The sequence below is a fragment of the Astatotilapia calliptera genome, chromosome 15, assembly GCF_900246225.1.
Source record: "Astatotilapia calliptera chromosome 15, fAstCal1.2, whole genome shotgun sequence".
In the NCBI taxonomy this organism is placed as follows: Eukaryota; Metazoa; Chordata; class Actinopteri; order Cichliformes; family Cichlidae; genus Astatotilapia; species Astatotilapia calliptera.
The window spans coordinates 35085415-35107425 of NC_039316.1; the positions used below are offsets into that span (position 1 = coordinate 35085415).

The 22011-nt window shown below is 39.9% G+C and overlaps 1 protein-coding gene across 1 annotated transcript; it reads left to right on the forward strand.

Annotated features, from left to right (window-relative positions):
• The first annotated feature begins 16864 nt into the window (after positions 1-16864).
• Positions 16865-19910, forward strand: nppc (natriuretic peptide C). Its single transcript, XM_026142992.1, has 3 exons — positions 16865-17075; positions 18152-18449; positions 19704-19910. The coding sequence occupies exons 1-2, from the start codon at positions 16983-16985 to the stop codon at positions 18422-18424; spliced, it is 366 nt and encodes a 121-aa protein (XP_025998777.1). The 5' UTR covers positions 16865-16982; the 3' UTR covers positions 18425-18449; positions 19704-19910.
• Positions 19911-22011: the final 2101 nt, after the last annotated feature.

Genomic DNA, 22011 nt, shown 5'->3' on the forward strand with positions numbered 1-22011 from the left:
GGGTAAATGCTGTATTGCCAGTATTTGCTGAAACACACACACATATGACTAAGTACCATTGCACCTTGAACACACAATCATGTATTTATAAGCAACACCAAAACATGGGAACTGCTCATGAAAGAAGAAGCATGATGTATAAGTTGGCCGATAACAAATGTCAACTTTTGGAACTCCACCCACTGATTGATTTGTGCGTTTTGATTATCTGTTTGGTGTTTTATTAACAAATCCTTCAGATTAGCTGGTAATGAAACAAAGATGAATCACGAAAGGAATGAAAAGGAAATGTGGACGGGAAATGTGAGGTGGGCCAACGCCCTTCAGGACTTTATGGTCATTACTAGTCCCTAATTTGATTCTGCCTTACGGAACAATCAGGACCAGGCTTGACTCTAAGGATGGCGGCTAAGGCCTAGCCAAAGCAAAAGGTCGTCTGCATAGCAACAGGGAGACCGTGCAAAAACAAGCTCACCCAGACCCCTCACAGACCAGCTGACACATCGAGAGGAAAGAGATGTAAAAATTATTCTCCAGTTTCTTGAACAGATCAGACAATAAAGGGGTCTATATAAAAATACAGTATGTTAATCTTCTAGCGTTAACAGCTCTAACTTGTTAGAACATGATGGAAACCAAACTAAGCAAAATCATGAGACACAGTGTCTTTGAGAGAGATGGCAAAGAACTGATGCTCACTGTGGCAAAGCCTGAGAGATGTTGCAGATTTCTGCCACAGTAGAGATGGGAGAAACGACACATCAGTGCAACTTCATGACATTTAAAAGAGCTATGAAATATGTTATGCTGACAATGTTTCTCATCAGTACCCTGGCCAGTTTAACAGCTTTTCCATGAAAATGGTTTTGCAGTATACCCTAGCTGCTGGAGGTGCAGGGATTGAGTGTGGGCAAAGCACCATAAACTGCTAAACTCGGGATCCCAGTATCGTGATAAACCTTGGTGTGCTTCACTCCTTCCTACCGTAAAAGCCTGGTTAGGGTGTCACACCCAGCCAGACAAAGACGGTGCTCTGCCCCTTCTCAAGCAATTATAGTACCTCCATTCAGACAAACCTTTTTTTTTTATCGTATATTATACTACTGGTGTTTTTGACCGTGCTTGCAAAAGTATCTTTAACCAAAGATAGCTTGTATATGGCAGAGTTCAGATTCCTTTTACTTTTTCATAAATACCTCATACAGCATAAAGTTTGATCATCTTTAAGATATTTTCAGACCTGATATGATTGCACTTGAGGGCAATTACACTGATTTGATTTAACAGAAAATTGTGGTCAGAAGTTTGTCTACACTCAACATGGGCATGAGTGTATCACCATAATTTGGGGCTTTTAATGGTTTCTTTTGAACTGTTCTTTTTCCAGGGTGAAGTGATTGTATGGCCATCTAGTAATGACTTTAAAAAGCAAGAACTGTGTGCACAAGTTTGACACAAAGTCAAAAGTATATACACAGACTCACATTTATACACATACTCCCACTAATATTTGATTAAATCCCCCTTAGCAAGTTGCACCTCAACCTTGTAATAGCAATCGACAAGCTTCTAGCATAATTCTATTGTCGTTCATCTGTAGCGAGTGTAAGCTGTTCCACCGCTGTGTCCCTCAGCTGTTGTCCATGTTCTGGAGGCGGCCGTGAAATTTGCAAAGCAACTGATATGAATCAATGAGAATGTAAAGCTCACTTCTGACTAATGGAAGCAATGCTGGGGTGAGTTGTTGAGGATATCCTGAACTTTGTTGTCGGTAAGGGCTGCTGTTTCTGTCACTGTTAGCTGCTGTTAGCCTCTGTTAGCTGCTGATTTTGCTGTTGTTAGCTGGCTTTAGTGCAACTTTCTTTGAAGAGAATCTAACATTTAATAAACATTTGATAAACTCTCACATGATATGAGAATGTGATCAACCTGTTTATCATGGGGAAAGTAATGCGTTTTTTTAGGACACTCAAGCCCAATGTTCCCTCTAATTTTTCATGTGTCTGAGCGAACGCACAAACTCCCTGAGCGGTCCCTTGGACCACTGTGAGCAACAGCAGACATGTGCACTGTCGTCACGCCAGCATCGAATCCATCCAAGTTACACGGGTTTATTAAAATAAGCAAATTACAGCATTTACATTTATGTTAGACCACCTTTAATTAACTGCTTTAGCCCACTTACAATGAAAATTAAAAACAAAAATCCTGTTCATGACCTGTGTAGTATGTTAGCACTATTGGAAGTAAAAAATAACTTGAACTCCAATTTTGAAAACACAACTTTCTTTTTTTTTGTTATGAAGCTCTGACTTGTATTATGATATGAGTCTGTGGTCTGGGAGAGAGTCCTGTAACTCTCTGTCTGCAAAATACAGTAATGACCAATGTTGGACATTTAATTATATAGTTACTTCTTCAAAAAAGTAACTGAGTTATGCAAACAACAAAATTTTTTGCAGCTGTTTACCTAAAAATGCAGCCAAGGTGTTTGTTTGTTTTAAATAAACATTTGAAACTATTTACAGAACAATCAGGTGTTCTCCATGAAATTTGATGCCACACAAATTATTTGTGCCACTCCAAAAAATAATTTCTGTCCACTATGAGATAAAGGAGAACAACAGCCTGATACCTGCAGGCCTGACAACACAAGATGTATCACTCCTGTAACACCTGTAACATTCAGCAGTCGCCTCATTGTTCTGACACACACAACAAAACTATTGACTACACTACACACTAACTACACAAGATTTGCGCTAAATGTCGCAAATCTCTCACATCTCAAAACACCGCCGTCACTCCTAAAACTTCCTCCACCCTAAACAACTAAATGCCATGTTGCCATATCATTTTTTGATTGGTCCGCATGGTAAATTTTTCAACCAATAGGAAAGGGTGGGGTTTTTTTTGGTTTTGGTTTTGCTCACAGGCGGAGAGTGAGCGTTTTCCTTATAAAACGCCGTTTTTACCGTTTCTTCAGGAAGAAAACCAAACATTGCATATATTGTTATCATAACTCTGGTTTTACGTGGCCTATCAACAAAATTGAAAAAACTGGCATAAAGTCCACACTTTTTCCGTCAATTGTTCCGTCTGTCCTGCTCACATCTCCAATGGTTGTACACATTGCCATTGACGTGGCTTCACTCCACAGCCGCTTTGCTAGCTAAAACACCGGTGTTGGCACATAAGGACGCTGTCATAGCCTGTCAGCGTCGTTGATTATCTGTGCGCAGAGACCGTGCCAGCAGTGCGCAATTGCGCACGCGTGCAGCTTAGAGGGAACATTGCTCAAGCCTAACATTAGCTGGCATAACGTTAGCTTGTAACCAGCTGTTGCTGTTGTTTAGCTCATTCATTGTCAGCTGTCTGAAAACAAGAAGGCCACATGTCTAATCTGCTGAAAATAAGCAAGTGGGACAATATTTGGAATATATATAAGCATTTCTATCCACATTTTCATATAACAGAGCCCTGACCTCTGTTCAGGAGATACTTTGCCTGTAAAAATTCGTTTAACTACTGTTGAATTGAGAAAGAAACTTTATAAATTAACAATATGAATTCAGTGACCTTCAAATGCCTTTGCTTCTGGATCAGCTATTAATTTACCTCAAGGCAGAATTAAATACCAAAACCTCAGTTTAGTAAAGTCGACCGTGTTGTTTTTCGGTCACTGAAATAAGTCATTTTTTTTCTGGTGCTATGCAACATTAAATATGTTGTAACTTTACTTGCAAGTGCTTTGATTCTACTTATTGATTTTGGGGATTTAATTATAATTCTTGGGATTTTTAACATATATAGTGCTTATGGCTAATCTGGATATGGAAAAACTGATGATTCAGTTCCAGTCAGACATAATGTTCAAAACTGTTCAAAAGGGTCTCCAAAGGTCACGGCGCAACTCACTCATGGCCAGTATAGTACGTGACCAGGGGTTGAGAGAAGATTGTTTAACACTGTTTGACGGCAGTCTGAGTATGCCTTTAATGTGGCAGGTCAGACACCCTTTCCCAGCTCTTGGGTTACTGTCTTCCTATCCGCTCTCATTTTAGGCTCAGCTATAGAGTACTGGATGAAAAAGATCTTTATTGAATTAGCTTCTGACTGTAAAGTTAACTGCCGTCAGACTAGGAACTTTTCTCAGGTCTTTGGCCAACAGCTTTCTCTTGATGGATAAGGATCGCAGACCTCACTGCCTTCTCTTTTCAGCAGTATACACTCATTCAAGGGTCGGTCATGTAATTAAATAAAATATACAAGATCAAACAAGATTATATCTAGCAGGTCATACATATGCACTTTAAATGAACAGTGAGGCAAAGCAAGTTTATAAGCCAGATCCAGACTCCTAAACACACTGAATGTGTTGCGTTCACCAAGGCATTCACACTTACTCTTCCAAAGAACACAGAAGTCACTCTAGATGCAAATCAGACACATACTGTAAATATAAAGAGCCTGTATTTTGATCTACATTATATTTCTCATTATAGACTTGTGTGGCCTCTGCGCACGTCTATCTAACTTGACGTCAGAGATCACCAACTGAATAGACGACACATGAAAGGTAGGAGCAAAGGTTATTTTGAAAACCCCACTGCCAGACTGGCTTTGGTTTGTCTGACTTGGGCTGGACCTCACATGGTCACCACGTCACTTGTCAAATGTTTCATCTGGTTTGAAATTGGTCTGGTGTGCAAGTGGCTATAACAGCTCCAAGCTGCAGTTAGACTTGTAAATGCAGGTTTCAGTGAAAAGCAAAGCCATAATGGCACCTCATTTCCAGTCAGCCAGAACATTCTCTCACTTTTCCAGCTGAGTTTTTCACTGGAATCTGGCAATCTAGGTTAACATGGAAAGAAGTTCAGTGGTATGATCGATGAAAAGCAAAAACAAGCTCTTTGGCTTTTGACATATTTGTACAGAGAACATATATCTGAGAACTGAGGACTTACAAGAAATATGTAATTTTTTACAGCATATAACAAGGAAAATCCATACTGATAAATCTCTGCGAAACCCATGAAATCCAGCTGTATCAGGGGCTACCGCAAGGTAATCTATGCTAATGCCCATTTTATCTGCAGGTCTTAAGTAAATGCTTTTCACTCAGTTTGTGGATACTGATCAGCACACCCAAGTTATACATCAGCAATCCACATACTTGATCCCTTCAGCTTTTTTAAGATTCCATCATACACAAGTGTTGTTCTCTGCAGTAGCAGCCACAAAGCTTAGGTTATTGTTTAAGGATATGTATGCCAAAATGGCCACCGATAGGTAATTAAACCAGCTGCCAGATTCTGGACCATTAAAGCAAAAACCGGCTGAAATTAGTGAAAACACTGTCTGAGCTTCTTACGTCAAACTAGGATTGACGTAAGACTTTCAGTATTTAATTTTTTAATAAATACTGTAAAAGAGCAAATTACTAGTTTTCGAAGTTCATTTTGCAAATTGAAATAATTACAGCGTCGTTTTGGGCCAAGTTTACGCAGAAGCCTTTAACATCTCAGCAAATGCATTATTAATAATAGGACTGGCACAATAATCAAATATAAATGCTAATCTTTTCTGTAGATTTCCCTTTAGACACTAATGAGGTTATTCTACTGTTGCCCTAGCATTTTTAAAACAGAGGACAAAATGGTTTGTGAAAGCTTTTATGGAGTCTGATAGGCTTTTATACTCATTTTCTTATTTTATTCAACCTTTATTTATATAGGATTTATTTTTCCCATTGACACCTGTTCATTGACCTATGGCTTTGAAAATGGCCATTAAGTAATTTCTGCACATACATCTGGACATTATGGATGAGAATTAGGGCCGCTGAAAAAAAAGTACTTTGGAGGTATGACATTTCTGTTCAGGATTCTGGGAGCAAAAGTTTGAATTCTGACTTTAATAAAGTAAGACTTCAAACTTTATTCTTACATTAGTTTATGAGCATACCTGTCATTCTATTATCCTGTGAAATCACTGGGAAATTGTGCAGTTTGAGTCTTTTTTTTCCTTTTTTTTTTTTTTGCCTGTCCCATTTGGTTCTTTCGCCGTCAGAATTGTTGTCTGAAGACCAACAAGGATACCCAATGGATTTACTTTGCCAAATGGATCATCGTGGCATTGCCGTATTGGTCCATTTGATTGACCTTTGTTTTTATTATTTATTTTATTTTATTTTCAGATGATACAGACGGGACAGACATGAGTGAGGGATAGGAAAGGGAGAAAGAAAGAGGAAGGAAAAGAAAAACAGAAGGGGAGAGGGACAGTGAGAAAGGGGGGGAGAAAGAAAGAAAAAAATCTCCTGGATCACCTGTTGAGAGAAGAAGAATAGAAAACAAGCAAAAAAAACCAAAGCAACATACTAGACACAACACCATTGCATTAATCTAGCTAAGTGTAAACAGCAGTAAATACTAAATATTCAATGTTGTTGTGCAGCACGCAGGACAGACAGCGCACAATGTGCTTTGAAGTAGCAGCCAAGAAAGGTGTAATTTAAGTCTACGAGCAGTGAACACCCGTGTGCATACCTGTGTGGATCAGCGCGCTTGTATTCAAATGGTTTCCACATGTAATGGTCTGCAAGAGGATGTAGCGAGCCATAGCCCCGTCCCCCAGGGCATGAAGCAGGCATGGAGGAGATCCAGGCCCCAGACATCCAGAGGCCTCAGAGTGCGAGAGCCCAAGGAGGACCACCGGAGGGGCATCCGTGCCACCCTCATGGGAAGGGCTGAGGATCCCCAGATGAGGCGTCACCCAATAGCCACCAAGCAGAAGCTAGAGGGGGCTGCACCGGCGTGCCCACCGGCTCTGCCGGCAACCAGCTGTGCCAGAGTGAACCGAGCCGCAGGCCCAGAGGCCGGAGGCCCGAGGGCCCCCCGCACCCCGGAGGAGGCCTGACCGAGCAACAGGCGCCAGGCCCCGCCAGGTAGCCACCGGGAGTGAGCTGGTACATACCTGAGTGCCCAGCCCCGGACACCAAGAACCACCAATGCACCGACCCCTGAGGGCATCAGTCACTGGCAGGGAGTGTGGTGAGGTGGAGTCTAAGACCCGACCTGACATATAGACACAGACAAACAGGCACACACAGACACAAACATGCGTTCCCACCCTCATGCACACATATACAAACACTCAGCACTCACCCAACGTAAGGATTGACATAAATGGACATGTACACACAATCACACTCCCCAAACATACTCTATACCCCGGGTCCAGGTACCCTCACCCCCAGAGGGGGAAACAGAACCCAGACCCAAGAGATGTTACCCTTCCCCCCGGGGTGGAGGCAAGCAGACCGTCCCAGGCTCCGCAGCAGCAGGGAGGCCAATCAGACAGCCAACATCTCCTCCCAGCCCCCCGCCCTGATGGCTAGCAGAGAACGGGGGTGTGTGAAGACCCCATACCTCCCTCCTCCCGCTCATGTGTAGTGTTGCTGTGTGTTGTTCTAAAGTGCATTTAAAACAAGGGAGAGCATGGTGCTGCTGCCAGAGAGCAGCAGGTGTTAGCACGGCCCTTCCCGAGAACCCTCAATGTCTACATGGATTTAAAATTGAGAGGTGGGCACCGGCGCCAGAGGTCGGTTTGAGAACACAGACCGTCCACTGGACGCCGTTAACGTGCCCACCCTCAAGGCCCTATATATATGTGTGTGTTATGAGAGTGTAAGTAATGTGGATGTCTAAGTTGTGAGATAAAATTGAGGCACAGGTGGCCAGAAGGGGACAGAGGGGGGGGAATGTCTCCCCTGCACCCTGGTGACACACCCGCACCCCAAGGCCCTACCTGTGTGGGTGAGTGTGGTGGAGCGGGAAGAGGGAGGTAGCCGGGGATGGGGAGGAAAAGGAGGAAGGGGAGGATGCCCCTCCCTAGGGCCAGCTCCCCCGCTGACCCCAGTAGACACCCCCGTCCTCTGGTACCCACCAAGGCAAGGGAGCCCAGGTCCATCCAGACCGGGGCCTACGGTAGCACTGCCAAGCCCCACAAGACCCAGGGCAGCCCACCCTACCCCACCGCAGAGGAAACTGTACCCACCCCAACATTCAATCATCTCCCAGAGTTTGAGAGTCTTTGACAAATCATTTAAAGTGGTAAAAAACATCCTCTAGATGTCGTAAAATGTTTTTCCAAGCCTTTGAATTTCCTTTGTGGTTATCCCGAAACACATTCCTTGTTGTTTTTCAAGTAGAGTAAAGTAGTGATCTCACGTGAAGCTTCTGCAGATGTGGATTTTTAATTTAGCTGATGTTCGGTGACATCACCCCAGGGATGTGTTATGGCCTTTTAGAATAATTTATATATTTATTTTGTTGTTTGTTTTTTAGTTGTACGTGAGTTCAACATTTTTTTGGTCCTTTTTTTGTCATCAAGTGAGCAGTGTTGAACAATCAGTCCAAAGTTTATATTACTGATGGATATTTTAAAGATTCCCTTTCTTTAATTCCACTAAAATCATCAAGGTAGGTAGCACACAGATGGACCCAACACATTAGTGCACAAAAACAAATAATGGCTTGTAAATTGGATTTTTGTTAACAAAGCACTGGATTTTGTGGTTGATGTTTCACCTGGACATTTTATTTTGAAAGTTTAGACAATCAGTATTCTGGGATGTTTCCAGAAGTGTGTAGCGCTTACTAATGGTGTAAGCAGCAGTTATCTTGCTTATGCAACATAATGATGCTAATGTGTGTACGCTGCTTGCACCCTTTCGTTTGTATTAAGCTGCAGCCCTTCAGTAAGGTGGCCTCTCTTTGTCCTGTGACAGCTTCGATAGGTTCCAGCCCCACCTGTGACCCTGATAAGCAGTTCTGAAAATGAATGGATGGTGTGGTGCAGCTGAGCACTGCAGCAACATGTTCCGTTGGGTTAAGAAAAAAAAAACGGCTGTTAAAAACCACATTCCTCATGACTCACTATAAGTTTTAAAAGCAATCACTAATAAATGAGATATTGGGGAAATATTGGTCTCGAATAAAAAAAATTCATTAGGGAAACAGTGTTTTTGTGCAGTGGCATTTGTCTGGCAATAGGCAAGTCCATTTACAGTCAAGCAAAAAAATTGTAACGTCGAGCCAAGATTATATATCTGTTTTAAAATGCCCTGTTTCCATGTGGTTTTGTCGCAGCTTGTGCAACCCAAACCCCAAACACGTATTTTTCCACATGGTTTGAAAAAGTGACACACCAGAGCTTTGAAATAACATGTCCGCCACCAAGTATGTGTGGTAATGCTGTGAACACTGGAATAAATGCTTCTCCAACAGCCTGTATATTATTCACTTTTATGGTTTTAATGGTAATAGTAACCTTGGCGATGGCATTAATAATAATAAGGGGATTATAAAACGTGAATAATTAATGAATTATGATTGTAGCCACTTATAACACGATGTCATGAGCATTTACATCTTTCCACGCTGAAATCATTGGCTCAGTATCTGGCCATGTTAGCAATTTGTGCATGTCCATTTACAGACTTTTCAACGGCTAAACACAAACCCAGTAAATTAAAACCCAGACAGCATCTTTTGTGGTCCAGAAAACAAAAATCTGGGTAAGAATAGCTTTTGACCTAAGAGCATTTTCATATGTTCTGTCTTCTTGCCTCCAGATTGGAATGTTTTTCTGACTGAGGCAATATGCCATGAGAGCAAAAAATTACACACAGTATTTTTGGCACACAACATAAATATACAAATAGTAGGCCAAATGGCTGGCAGCGTCATTCTGTTACAAGAACTGCACTATTTCTGCATTTAAACCTTCACAAGGAACTTGACCTGTGTCTCTTAGGAATGCTTGGAATTGAGCGAAAATCTAAATTATAATGCCACGGTGGCTCCCCTGTGATATCACGATATGCTAAATCTGAATCTGAAGTGACTGAAATTTTTTTCCCCTATTAGTCACCTCAATGTCTGCTCAAAACACATCAGTATATTTTGGTTATGGAATTGCAATAAAGTAAAAGCACAAGTGCATGCTTTGGAATAGGCAATAAAACTCTATTGTTCATATGACTGTATTCCACTTGTGGTTTCTTTATGCCTTGTGTTTGGCTTCATGCATGAACAGCAGTACACAATATGATGGAGGGCTTCCACCATTCTCAGGAAAACTCATCTCACATGCTGTGACACCTGCATTAGCTTACAAAAAGTTTGTCTTTGGTTGGGACATATAATGTGCATGTTGATGTGACTGCTAAGGGTGCATTTTTACATTTTTATTTAGGTTATAAGTTTTCCACAAAAATATCAGGACTAAAAAAATATTCCATGCAGCAAATTCACCTGATCCAGCCGGAAATATAAGTTTTATCAAACAAAAGAGTTTCAAGTGTAAGTACAGAGTGGCTCTGTCTGCTGGACCCAAACTGGAAGTTGGTTCCAAAGCACAGAGGTCTAACAGCTGATGTCACCACCTTCCACTGCACTTTTCAAAAGTAAAGCCCTTTTACTCAGATTCTCTACTGGGATAGTGTCGTTACCTTCTATAAGGTCTTCAGGCTATGATGATTTGGGTGCCGTGTCATCTGCTGGTGGAGGTGGCGGTTGGTCTGACCGTTAATCAGCTGTCATCTAGGAGTACTTCATGCTGACAAGCTTTAATGGAGATGCTGACTTCCTTTCCCTGCAGAATTCATCACCTGCCCACAGTGCCAATACTACCAAATGCTTGGCTGATCATGCTACTACTATGACTGACCAGCCAGCCAATCCATGCGACCCGAACCCCACAGACTGTCAAGAAGAAGACAATAAACACCTGACCCAAAAATACAGACGAACTAAAGGCTAAGAAAGCAACCTGATCACCTGCATGCCACGCCGCATGATGGAGTATTTTGCATATTAGTATATAAATTATAAATTGAGTATATAAATTAACACACTTTTGATCATTACAGATGGGCATTTTTACTCTAATGATTTGAGAAACTGGATTTCTGATTTGATGAGCTATAGGCTATAGTCACTTTACACTTTACTTGTACTAAAGTACAAAAATTTACTTTTTTCACAGTATTAAGATATTCATGATGATGCACTAGTGAGTTTGCTCCACAGTAAAACAAGTGTTAACATTTTTGAAATTAGTACCTACCCCTATAATATCAAAAACATCGAGACAGGAGACCCTACCTCCTCTAAAACTAGTTCATTCCAAAACATGTGTGTTTACACAGTCATCATACGCATTTTGTGTACATTAGTCAAGTAGCCCTGTGTTGCCAATAAAGGCAAGCGTGTTTGTTGGCACATGCAAAAGGCTTCAGAGCACTTGTGTAAAAAGCATTAAAATTCCACACGCAATAAAACCTTTATTTATAGGACCATAACAGCCTTGTAGTTTGTCTTACATAAACCCAGAGGAGGAATCAAGACACTCAACCCTCCCATAGACACTCAGTGCAACGGCTACTGCAACACATGGTCTCTCCATACGTTTGCATAGCTTCCTGGTGCAAGTAAGTTAGGCTGCTTCATTTTCATTCAGCCACATCAAAGCTTAAAAAATTACTGAAAATTGAGCAGATAAGAGTTTGTGGGAAAGGCAGGGAGAAAAAGGGGGAAGTACAAAAGGACATAGAAAAATAGGTGCTCTCAGTAACCCATGTGATGTCATTGGGAAAAGTGTGTAACATTGTTAAACTGTACAAAAAAAGGCAAACTTGTGACACAACACTTGCGACATGAAGAAAGAATGTGTCATACACTTGTTAAAATTCAAAATAAAGGGATTAGCAATCAGTGAAAAATGTTTTGCAAAACCCAAAGATGTCATCATGGACACAAGGTCAGCAGAGTTCAGCTGCACCATATTGCTGTTGTAAAAGCGGATTAGTAAAATAGCTTTCCATGCAATTGAACATCTTTACTGCAGTTACCTTGGAGTGTGAGTGGCCTTTTTAGCAGCAGTAGCTGCTAAAAACATATTTTACATCACATATGCAATGTGATGTGATGCACCTGTGTTGATTATTTTCAGCTTAAATTATTTTTTGCACTAAAGAGTAACATGTTTCAATATAAATGCCATCAACACTGTGAAAAAAAACAAAAACAAAAAAAACCAGCAATAAAAGTTCAGATGTAACAGTATGACTCATGTCAGACAAGTACATCCTGTTGATGATTTAAAAAGCCTTCTTTATTTCAACATTTTTTTATATGAAAGGAACAACCTTCAACTATTTTAGTTAGTTTTTGGACTACATGAGTACAAATGTTGTGATGACAAATTTCATCTACATTTTTTTCTGTTACTCTCACTAACTTATTCTATTCAACATGGACCAGCAGTAAAACAACTTTTGGGCAGGGTGCAAGGGGTGACCTGTGATGACACGGGTTTTCCTGATACAGCAGGATCTGGCAGTGGCCTCCAGGGGTGGTGTTAATAACCCTCTACACAGCCTTCCTGTTCTCAGGTGTGGCCCCTGCCTACCAAACACCCAGGCAGTAGGTGGGTGCCCAGAAACCTGAAGGTGGAGAAAGATTCCAACCGTTCTCCGTTTATAATAAGAGGGGAGTGGACCGATGTGTGCCTCCTGAAGTCCATCATGGGCTCTTTTGTTTTAAGGATGTTCAGCTTCAGGTTATTTTTTGAGTCACAGGTGTGCAGGGCATTCAGTGGGCTGAGAACACAGGCCTGTGGGGATCCAGTGCTGGAGAGAGGTAGGGCCAAGTTGGGCTGATTGAGGCAAAATTAAGAGCTATTTATCATCACCACAGCTTACCTTACTCCGGCAGATTTTATTACTGTCATTTCAGAAAGTAAATATAATGTCAAAACTAAGAACACCCTGTAATTTTAATAACTTGTAGAACCACCTTCAGCAACAATAACTTAAGGAACAGAAGTTTTCTGTATGTCTTTATCAGCCTTTTATGTTTTTGTGGAAGTGTTTTTGTGTCACTCTTCTTTACAACATTACATTAGTTCATTTAGGTTTTTTTGGGATTCATTTATGCACAGGTCTCTTAAGGTCTCGCCGCAGCATCTCAATCAGGTTGAGATCTGGATTTTGACTATGGCAAAGTCCAAACCTCAACCTGATTCCTTTCTTTTTGAGCCATTCTGTTGTAGATTTGCTGCTGTGCTTGGGATCATTGTCCTGTTCCAAACCCCAATTTGGCCCAAGCCTTAGCTGTCAAACAGATGGCATCACTTTTGATTAGAACACTTTGGTATACAGAAGAGCTCGACTCTAATGACTCCAAGGTGCCCAACTCCCACAGTTGGGCACCCCTTCACCACCATGCTTGACAGTTGGTATAAGGTTTTTGTGTTGATATGCTGTGAGCTGCCAAGTGTGATGCTATGCATTATGGTCAGACATCTGCACTTTGGTCTCATCTGTCCAAAAGACATTGTTCCTGAAGTCTTGTGGTTTGTTCAGATGCAACTTTGCAAACCTAAGCTGTGCTGGCATGTGCCTTTTAGAGAGAAGAAGTTTTCTCCCATCAGCTCTTCCAAACTTGTCTCTACTCTTTTTCTAATTGTACTATCGTCTACACAGTCCGATATTTAGCCCTTGTTTTTTAATTTTTATTTATTTTAATTTTTTGCACTGCTCCGACTTCAGAGTCCAATAAAAACTTTCATTATATTTTTCTTTTTATAGCTTTATATAGCCAAAACAAGTCCATTACTTTCATTTCAAGCAATTAAGAGAACTTCTGCATGTAGTGACAGTGATGAGTCTAGTAAGTTTGTTAGACTGAAGGAAAATGTGACATTGTAATGTTTGTGTCCTGTCTTTGAAGAGAAGCAAAGTCTGGATGCATGTTGCTCTGTTATTACATCATATATCACAGGCCAGTCATCTTGTTCATCTGTTCAGTTTATCAACATCTCTGTTTTATGAGTTTATAGGGCAAAACCATATACTTTATATGCTTTATCAGAGTAATGTTGTCTAATTATACACACAGTATTTTATTTAGCCTTCAAAGTCATAATCTTTAACACACACCATAAGTGATTATTATTATTAACGATCATTTTTTATGGTGTGCAACCAAAAAGAAAGCAGAGTATTGGTTGAAACATGGACACCTAACGATGACACTGCAGCTGGCTGCCATCCAAACATCGTTTTTGCTGCACGATTCAATGCAAATCCAACACACGTTCTGATTGACATTTTTTGGCAGGTATGCCAGCACTGCTACAATAAATATGACATATGTTCTGCAAAAAAATGCAGGTATACACTTTCCATATGCCAAATCTGCTCTAAAAAGCCTTTATAGGACTTTCAAATGCTGGCGATCTGCTGATTAATGACTTAGTTTTACAGTATAGTATTGATCCAGTAACATGTGACTTTGAGGGGTATTCGCTTTTCGGCATAGCAAATACTGCCACTCTGTGTTCCAAAACAGATGGTGCTGCCTGAGATTTCTGCTCCACTATGTGGGGCCTCGACTGCTCCAGAAACACTCCACACTGCAAAAAGTATCTTTTTTTTTTTTTACAAGGGTTTTTGTATTGTCTCAAAATGTGCGCATATTCTTTAAATTGGTCAATTATTCTCAGTGAGGTGACTTTTTAATTTAAACTTCCCTTGACAACATGCCGTTTAAGTGTTTTAGTGATTGATTGCAACTTATTTTAAAACATTTTTAGATCATCATTGTTCTAACTGCATATCACCAATTAATAGTGACAGTTCTATGTATATCTTAAAGCAGGTCACACGGCATATGTAACCAACCGTGGGTGAGCTTACGAGTGTTAGGCAACTATACATCAATGTCAGGCTGTTTGCAGTATCAAAAACGCTTCTTTAAAGTTGAACTTTCTTGGTTTACACTGTTTGAAACATGTGTGGTCAAACTTTAAGATTTAACAAGAAACTACTCTCTCAACCCTGGAAGTGAAGCAACTCATGCATGTGTCACACTTCTACAGAAGGGTTACTCTCTTACAGAGTTCCTTTTTAAAAAATCCTGAGCATCAGAAACTTTTCTTGGACACTTCCAAGGTGTTTCCACCAAGGTGTTTCCACCATATTCCCAGCCCCTATAGCCATCTCCTTTATTCAGTTCTGGCAAACCAGTCATTACTGGTTGACATAAAACAGGTGCAGCAGTGCTGGACACTAAATTAAAAACTCTGGTTTTCTGCCAAAAGTAGACAAACCTGGTGCAAATTGCTTAAATACAACTACATTCATTTATATGTTAAAAAAAAGAATCCCCAGCTGCAGATTAAAGCTAAATTTGTTACACACTTTAGTGCTACAGTAGTTTTTTCCGGTAAGACTTACTTGTAACACTTTAAAAATGAAAAAGCATTCATTTATAGATATGATGTATAGAAGTATATAGCTTGAGAGTGCTCTTTGTTGATTGGCATTCTCTAAACCAGTAAGAGGGGTTGAAAGGCTGCGAGCCATAAAGGCTTTTTCTTACACTAGATTTTATACCGACACCCATTCAACTGTTCTTCTCTGGACTTGTGGTAAAGTAACATAGTCTGTATGAAAACCCATCGTCACTCATTGGTTGGAGTCAGCAGCTAATGCCAATTTTTAAGCCTAAAGTAAGTATAAACATATTGACTTCTGTATAGTTTCACTCATTTGTGCAGAGTCACCCTCCTCCTGGTTTATAGAAGTATCGCTGGTTAAATATCCTGCATATTGACGGCACTCTGCAGACTCACAGGCTAAAATTTAAGAAAGCAGCAGCTTTTCTTAGTGACATACCAACTTTGATTCAAGAATAACAGTATAAATTATTTCTGGACACTGGTGTGGTAATCATTGCTTAGGGTTCATGTCTGTGCCTCCTTTCTGAGTTGGGGGTGACTGTCTGAACAGTCCCACACATCCAGTGTGTGTTGGAGTAGCCACAGTAGTTCTGAGATTCTTCTCTGTAAGTGGACTACCTGATCTAAAGACAGAAAACAAACTGTAAGATACCGCCATGAAACACAAAACCATCTAATTAAAAGGTTTATGGGGAATTGCCATTTACATCCAGACACATGACATGACTTATAATGAGTGTCTCTGTTTTTTTATGAATCAGCATGAACCGTCTGAGGTTTTTTCGGTGTGAATCCCCCTTAGCTGATGTCATGCTCTGATGTGAATAACGTCGAGCAAATGACTTAATGGGGTTGTTTAATAATTCCATCTCTGTATGTTTGCATTCCTCTGTATAATAATAATAATAATAATAATAATAATAATAATAAGTTTTACCCTTTAAAAAAATAAATGAAAAACACGGGGCTTGAGTGGCGCAGTAACACATCAAATTATTTCTGGTAAAATTCCGCTTTGTGCCTTCCAAAAAAGTGATTAGATGAAGAAAATCACATTTGAATTTCTGGAAGGTATCTAAAAAATGACCTAATTCCTTTAATTCCAGCAGCAGACTCTGAATTTTCGCTTAAAGAAAACAGGATATGTCATCCACGCGCAGCATATTGTATGTCTTTTTAAGATGTTCCGCAGCACAGACGGTTGGCATCCTAGAATTCATTTCACTGCCAAAGTCGCTCTTCAGCTCTTGACGCGCAGCCTTTGAAACCACCTTTGGTTTCAGCTGTTGCATCTCAGCCAGAGGTCTAAAAGCTTAAAGTCTGTGCCTTTTGATAGCTTATAGCCTATATCATTTTCTCTAACACAGCGATGACCGGAGCTTGTGTCATTTGCATTTAATTAATCCCTGGCATGACGTGCTTAGAGGCAGGTACAAAAAACAGTGAATAGGCGAGGAAGGAGAACCATTACGCAGGTTTTCATGACATCACCATGGGCTGGCTATAAAGCGGCGAGGATTAATACACAGAGTTAGAGAAGCACTTGAGGAGCTTTGGAGTAAAAAACGGACTCTCCTTGTGTTTAGAAGCTGATTGGCTGAAGCTAACGTCCTTCGATCTGAACTGCAGCGCAGAGGAATCCCCGAACAACTGCTAGACTTGTCAAAATGAACTTGTCATACTTTGTAGCGTGTGGACTTATGGTCACCTTACTTTCAGTGAGGATGGGGGCAAAACCTTTAACTCAAGCGCAGCAGAAGGTAAGAAAAAGTCACTTGTATTGTTATTACTGACCAGGAGAACCTTTTGATTGGTTTGGACTGAAGCTGCTGGAAGCTGAATACTGAAGAAGCAGCAGCAGCTGTTCTGTGGCACAGGTCCTCCAGGACAGTAGCTTTGCGCATCATATTTCACAATTTGGTTCTTGTTAAGCTGTTGGGGAAAATCTCTCTTTTTCCACACTCAGAGTGTAACACCCCTGTCCACTTGCACTTTATTTACAAACAGACGGCATGTTCAGTGACATGCAACCAAAACAGCCGGTGAAAGTTTGTTTCCGAGCATCCCTGTGATATTTTTAGACTTTAAATCGCCCATATGCGATTTTTTAAATGAAACCATATATGGGGAAAACATTAAAATTCTTAGTTTACAATAACTCTGAAAAGCTATTATACTGACTATCAACATCATTTTTGGAATTTTATGTATTTATTACTTGTACTCAAAATAAGATTTACCAAACCAAAACAAAATTGTGCGTAAAATCGCAATTACGCATAGAATTGAATAAAGCTGACCCTTTAAAACAATACTCGTTTGAAATAATGTTGTAATTATTTTCTAAGCTCAGTAAAATTTGGAGTGTTGGAGGTCTTCGTTACAGTCTACTTTACGAACAGATAAGTAAGCTACAGGCACCTGTTTTAAGTTTGTTTATTTTTTGTCTTCACTTTGAGAGCGAGGTGTCAGAGTCGGTAACTTAATAAAACAGAAGTACTGCACTCTTCTTCAGGGGTTTCCTTCGAGGTTTGAACCTCATGACTGGAGCCTCTCGTGGATCTTTTCCAAAGTTGTTTTTGGTTAGATGATACAAGTTAATGGGTTCTTGAGTGCCGTGCTGTGAGAAAAATGCCAACGCGTCCCCCCGGCCATTACGTTTGTGAAAGCGTTAGAATATATGCCAAGCTGAGGTTTACCTCAAACATTTAGCATATAATGACTACTCTGTTGAAACGGGCACAAACCATAGATTTCACTTTCATCAAAAGCATTTGTCTTTGCACAATTTATTTGCCTGAGGGAGAGATTGTTTATTTATTTTCTTATCTTTCAGTCTCTTAGAAGTTTGCTGGGCGAGGAGCTGACGGAGTTTCTGGAGTCGGAGGAGAGAGAGAGACGGCTCGACGCTGTGCGCACTCGGATACGGTTACTGCGCGATTTACGGGTGGACACCCGGGCCAGAGGCGTGTGGGCTCGTCTCCTCAACGATCAACCCCAAAACAGGAAACACAAATCGGGAAGCAAGAAGGCTGGCTCCTCGTCACGGAGTGGCTGCTTCGGACACAAGATGGACAGGATAGGCACCATCAGCGGCATGGGATGCTAGGGTTGGAGCAGCGCTGCAATGAATGGTGAGTGGTCGCTCATATCAGTCCCACTTTAACATTATGCAACATTAACTGTAGCGGCAAACAGTGACATGTAAACAGAGCCCAAAAGCAACAGGGTGAAATGAAATGAAAGAATGAATGCTGAAAGATAAAAGGGAGACAAATTACAATCAGGGATTTTAAAAAAGAATGGCCTAGTTAATTAAATGGACATAATAATCAATTTTTTAATATTGTATTTATTATAATTTCCTGTTGGTATTCCTCACAGTTAAATGATGATTTTACAGGATTATCTGTCATATACATAAGACACATGTATTTATGCAGCATTGCATGGTTCAGCTATGGAAAATATTGTGGTTCACTACTGCCTTTGACTTAGAAATATTCAATCTAGGGAAATAATCAAGCCTAAACCTTCTAGCATTAGAATCAGAATCCGAATCAGAAAGGGTTTTATTGCCAAATGTTGAGCGAGTTTACAACATTAGGAAATTGCTGCGGTGCTTCAGTGCAAACATACTGTTATAAATACTGTTATAAATTAAGCTTAAATAGACATGAAAATAAAAATGAGAATAAGAATTAAAAGTGCTAAGTAGATAGATATTACCTCCTAGAACAGGATAGTCTTAGTCATCAGTTTAAGTGGATAGCCCGCTTAAGCTGATGTATGGGAAAGAAACCAGTGAGCATTTAGGAAGTCCACTCTTGTATCTGTGCACATCATTATGAATGATCCCATCTGCTTCTATAACACAAGAACAATATATCACATTTAAGAAAAAGGGCAGGGAGATATCGAGGACGGAAGTGGGGTTGCAGAGACACATTCACACACATATTTGGTTGTCAAGATGTTTCTTGGAAACACATTTGTTTCACTAAGTGTTTTTAACATAAACTGAAAAGGGGGCTGTGTGGGTTAATTAAGTACTGGGGAATCTAAGTGACACACGATTAGTCCTGAGGCTTCACACCTTTTTTCGATTTTATGGTAAACTCTGACATCCCTATGGGGGAGTGTTAGTGACTAACAATGGGTGAGTGTGTTTTTCATTGGTTAACACCATACGGGTGAGTTAATCTAAAGTAAAGTGGTTAGATGAGAAGTGAGTTAATGAGTAAAGAACCAACAAGTAAATTTGGAGATTCCCTGACTGATACATGTATTACGTTAACAAAAGATCGAATAAATGAACATGTGTTTATGAGGCTGACCTTGAAAGACTCTGTCTAACCTTTTGCTTTTGTTTTCCTCTCTTTTTCTAGATCTCTGGACGACGTGTTTGTTTGGATGACAAAAGTTGAGTTTGTTCTTACCAGAAGGGGAAAATAAAGAAAAACTCATCATGATTGTTCTATGGTACGAAAGTCACCATGACCAGCATAAACAAAGACTTGGATGACAATACTACAAAATCCTAATATAGACATATATATACAATAAATATGCAGGTATATATACATATATACAGTACATATATGTATAACATACAACATGGTCAACAGATACAAACACAGATGGGTAGTACAACATGGCGGACAATGGTGTAAAAAAAACTACATACCGCAAAGCTGTATATTGTTGCTGCTGCTGCTGTACATTCATGTACTTCATCGTTCCCTGCATAAATGTATTTATGTTTAAAATCTATTTATATGTTTATAAAAAAAAGAGATATTTATAAATATGGATTTTTATTTATGTAACATTTTGGAAATGGATGCAAACTGTAGGTCAGTTCTGTTTGTTGCCTTTTTTCCCCATTTGTCTCAAATAGTTGTAAATGTTTTCGAAAACGATAAAACAGACATTCCATGTGCACTTACATCTTTGATCTGTGTGTCTTTGTGTGTTCCGTGAAACTAGTCAATTCTAGTTTGTGAGCATTTTCTGCCTGGCTTCTGGAGGTTTTGTCAGAAGAGAAACAAAGACTGCCCTGCTGTTAGATGGAGCGCCATTCATTTTTATTCAGTTCAATTCAGTTTCATTTCTATGGCACCAATTCACATAAAACAGTGACCTCGAAGCGGTTTATGTTGTAAAGACCCTACAATATTAGAAAGAAAAGAAAAACCAAGCAATCATTTGACCCCCTTTGAGCAAGCTCTTGTTGATGGTGGGAAGAAAAAACTCCCTTTTAATAGGAAGAAACCTTCACAACCAGGCTCATGAGGGGCAGCCATCTGCTGTAGCCGGTTGGGTTGGTGTTACAAAAGGCACACTTTGGTACAGAGAGCCAAAGTTTAACATTTACTAAAGATTTTATCCTGCTTGGATATTGAAAAAATGTTTCAAACATTAGCAAATATCTGAAACTCTGTGTTATCAGATAACATATTTATATGAAACAATAAAGATTTGTTGGGTGCTGCATCTATACTCCTGCATTCAACCTGGCATGATTGTACCCACACCGTCGAAAGCTCTTGCACAAATTTGCTGCACAAATAGAAGAAAACACTGAAAACTTAAATTTTGACTTAGAGCGATCTTTAGAATTCAGGCAATAACGCTGTAATCCCCAAATAACCCATCATGTTGACCACTAATTAAAAAGATGATAGGAAGCCACATGTTCCTCTAATTCTTCCACACATTACATCCGGTTACCAGTTGGTAAATTTAAATATTATTTAAAATCACCTTATAATTATCCATCCATCCATTCTCTTATGCTTCTCCAATTCATCATAGGGAGGAAGGAACAGGATACATCCTGCACAGACAGCCAAACTGTTGCAGGAATAACATACTTTAACATTATATAAAGATGATATATAAGCAAAATGGCTTTTTTATCTCGTAGTTTCCAAACTAAAAGGCTTAAAACAAGACAACAAGCATATAGAGAAAAGCCCATATATGTGCGATATTAAAAAGGAAAACAAACACACCCAGATTATAATAATGAAGCATAAAAAAGACAACAAATTGTGCTCAGTTGTGAAACCGTAAAAAGGTCCATTGCTCAAAGGTTTCATGGTGTAATTACACTAAAGGGGGTGAGAGCCACAAAAATACAGAGAGAACACTTTACAAGCTAATGAATACAGTGAAGTCAATGTAAAAGTCTTTTCAAAGATTTCCTTTCCAATACCGTGAAACATGATATTTATGGTGTGATTGTTGTGAATGTGTGCATCTGACTTTGAGGTTGCTACTGATTTGCAAACTGGAGAGATGCACAGCTGACAGAAGCAAACTGAGAGTACTCGTTTACTGTGAAAACACATTTACAATCATAAATTAGATGTGTTTGTCTCTTTTTTGTGAACCTATATTATTGACTGTAGGAAGGTCATACTCATAGTAATAGAACTTTAAACACACACACATACAAAACAGGCCTTGAGGTGGCCGGTGCTATAGAACTAAAGCCGAATTAAAGTCAATAATTAATTCACTGAAAAGAAAAGAACGTAATATCCAGTACTTGTTCAGAACAGCCTGCCTACCTAGCTGTTACACTACACACTAAGTGTAAACGCTACTCTGGAAAACACAAAGGCAACATGCCCACCTCATGTACCTGGTGTTCAAGAAACATGAGTCACATAAGTCTAAAAAAAAATA

What these genes read in the sequence shown, in the direction of transcription:
- nppc (XM_026142992.1), top strand. Translation starts at nt 16,983, where the DNA reads ATGAACTTGTCATACTTTGTAGCGTGTGGACTTATGGTCACCTTACTT. An exon ending in TAACTCAAGCGCAGCAGAAG is followed by an intron (nt 17,076 to 18,151) that starts GTAAGAAAAAGT and finishes CTTATCTTTCAG; the next exon opens with TCTCTTAGAAGTTTGCTGGG.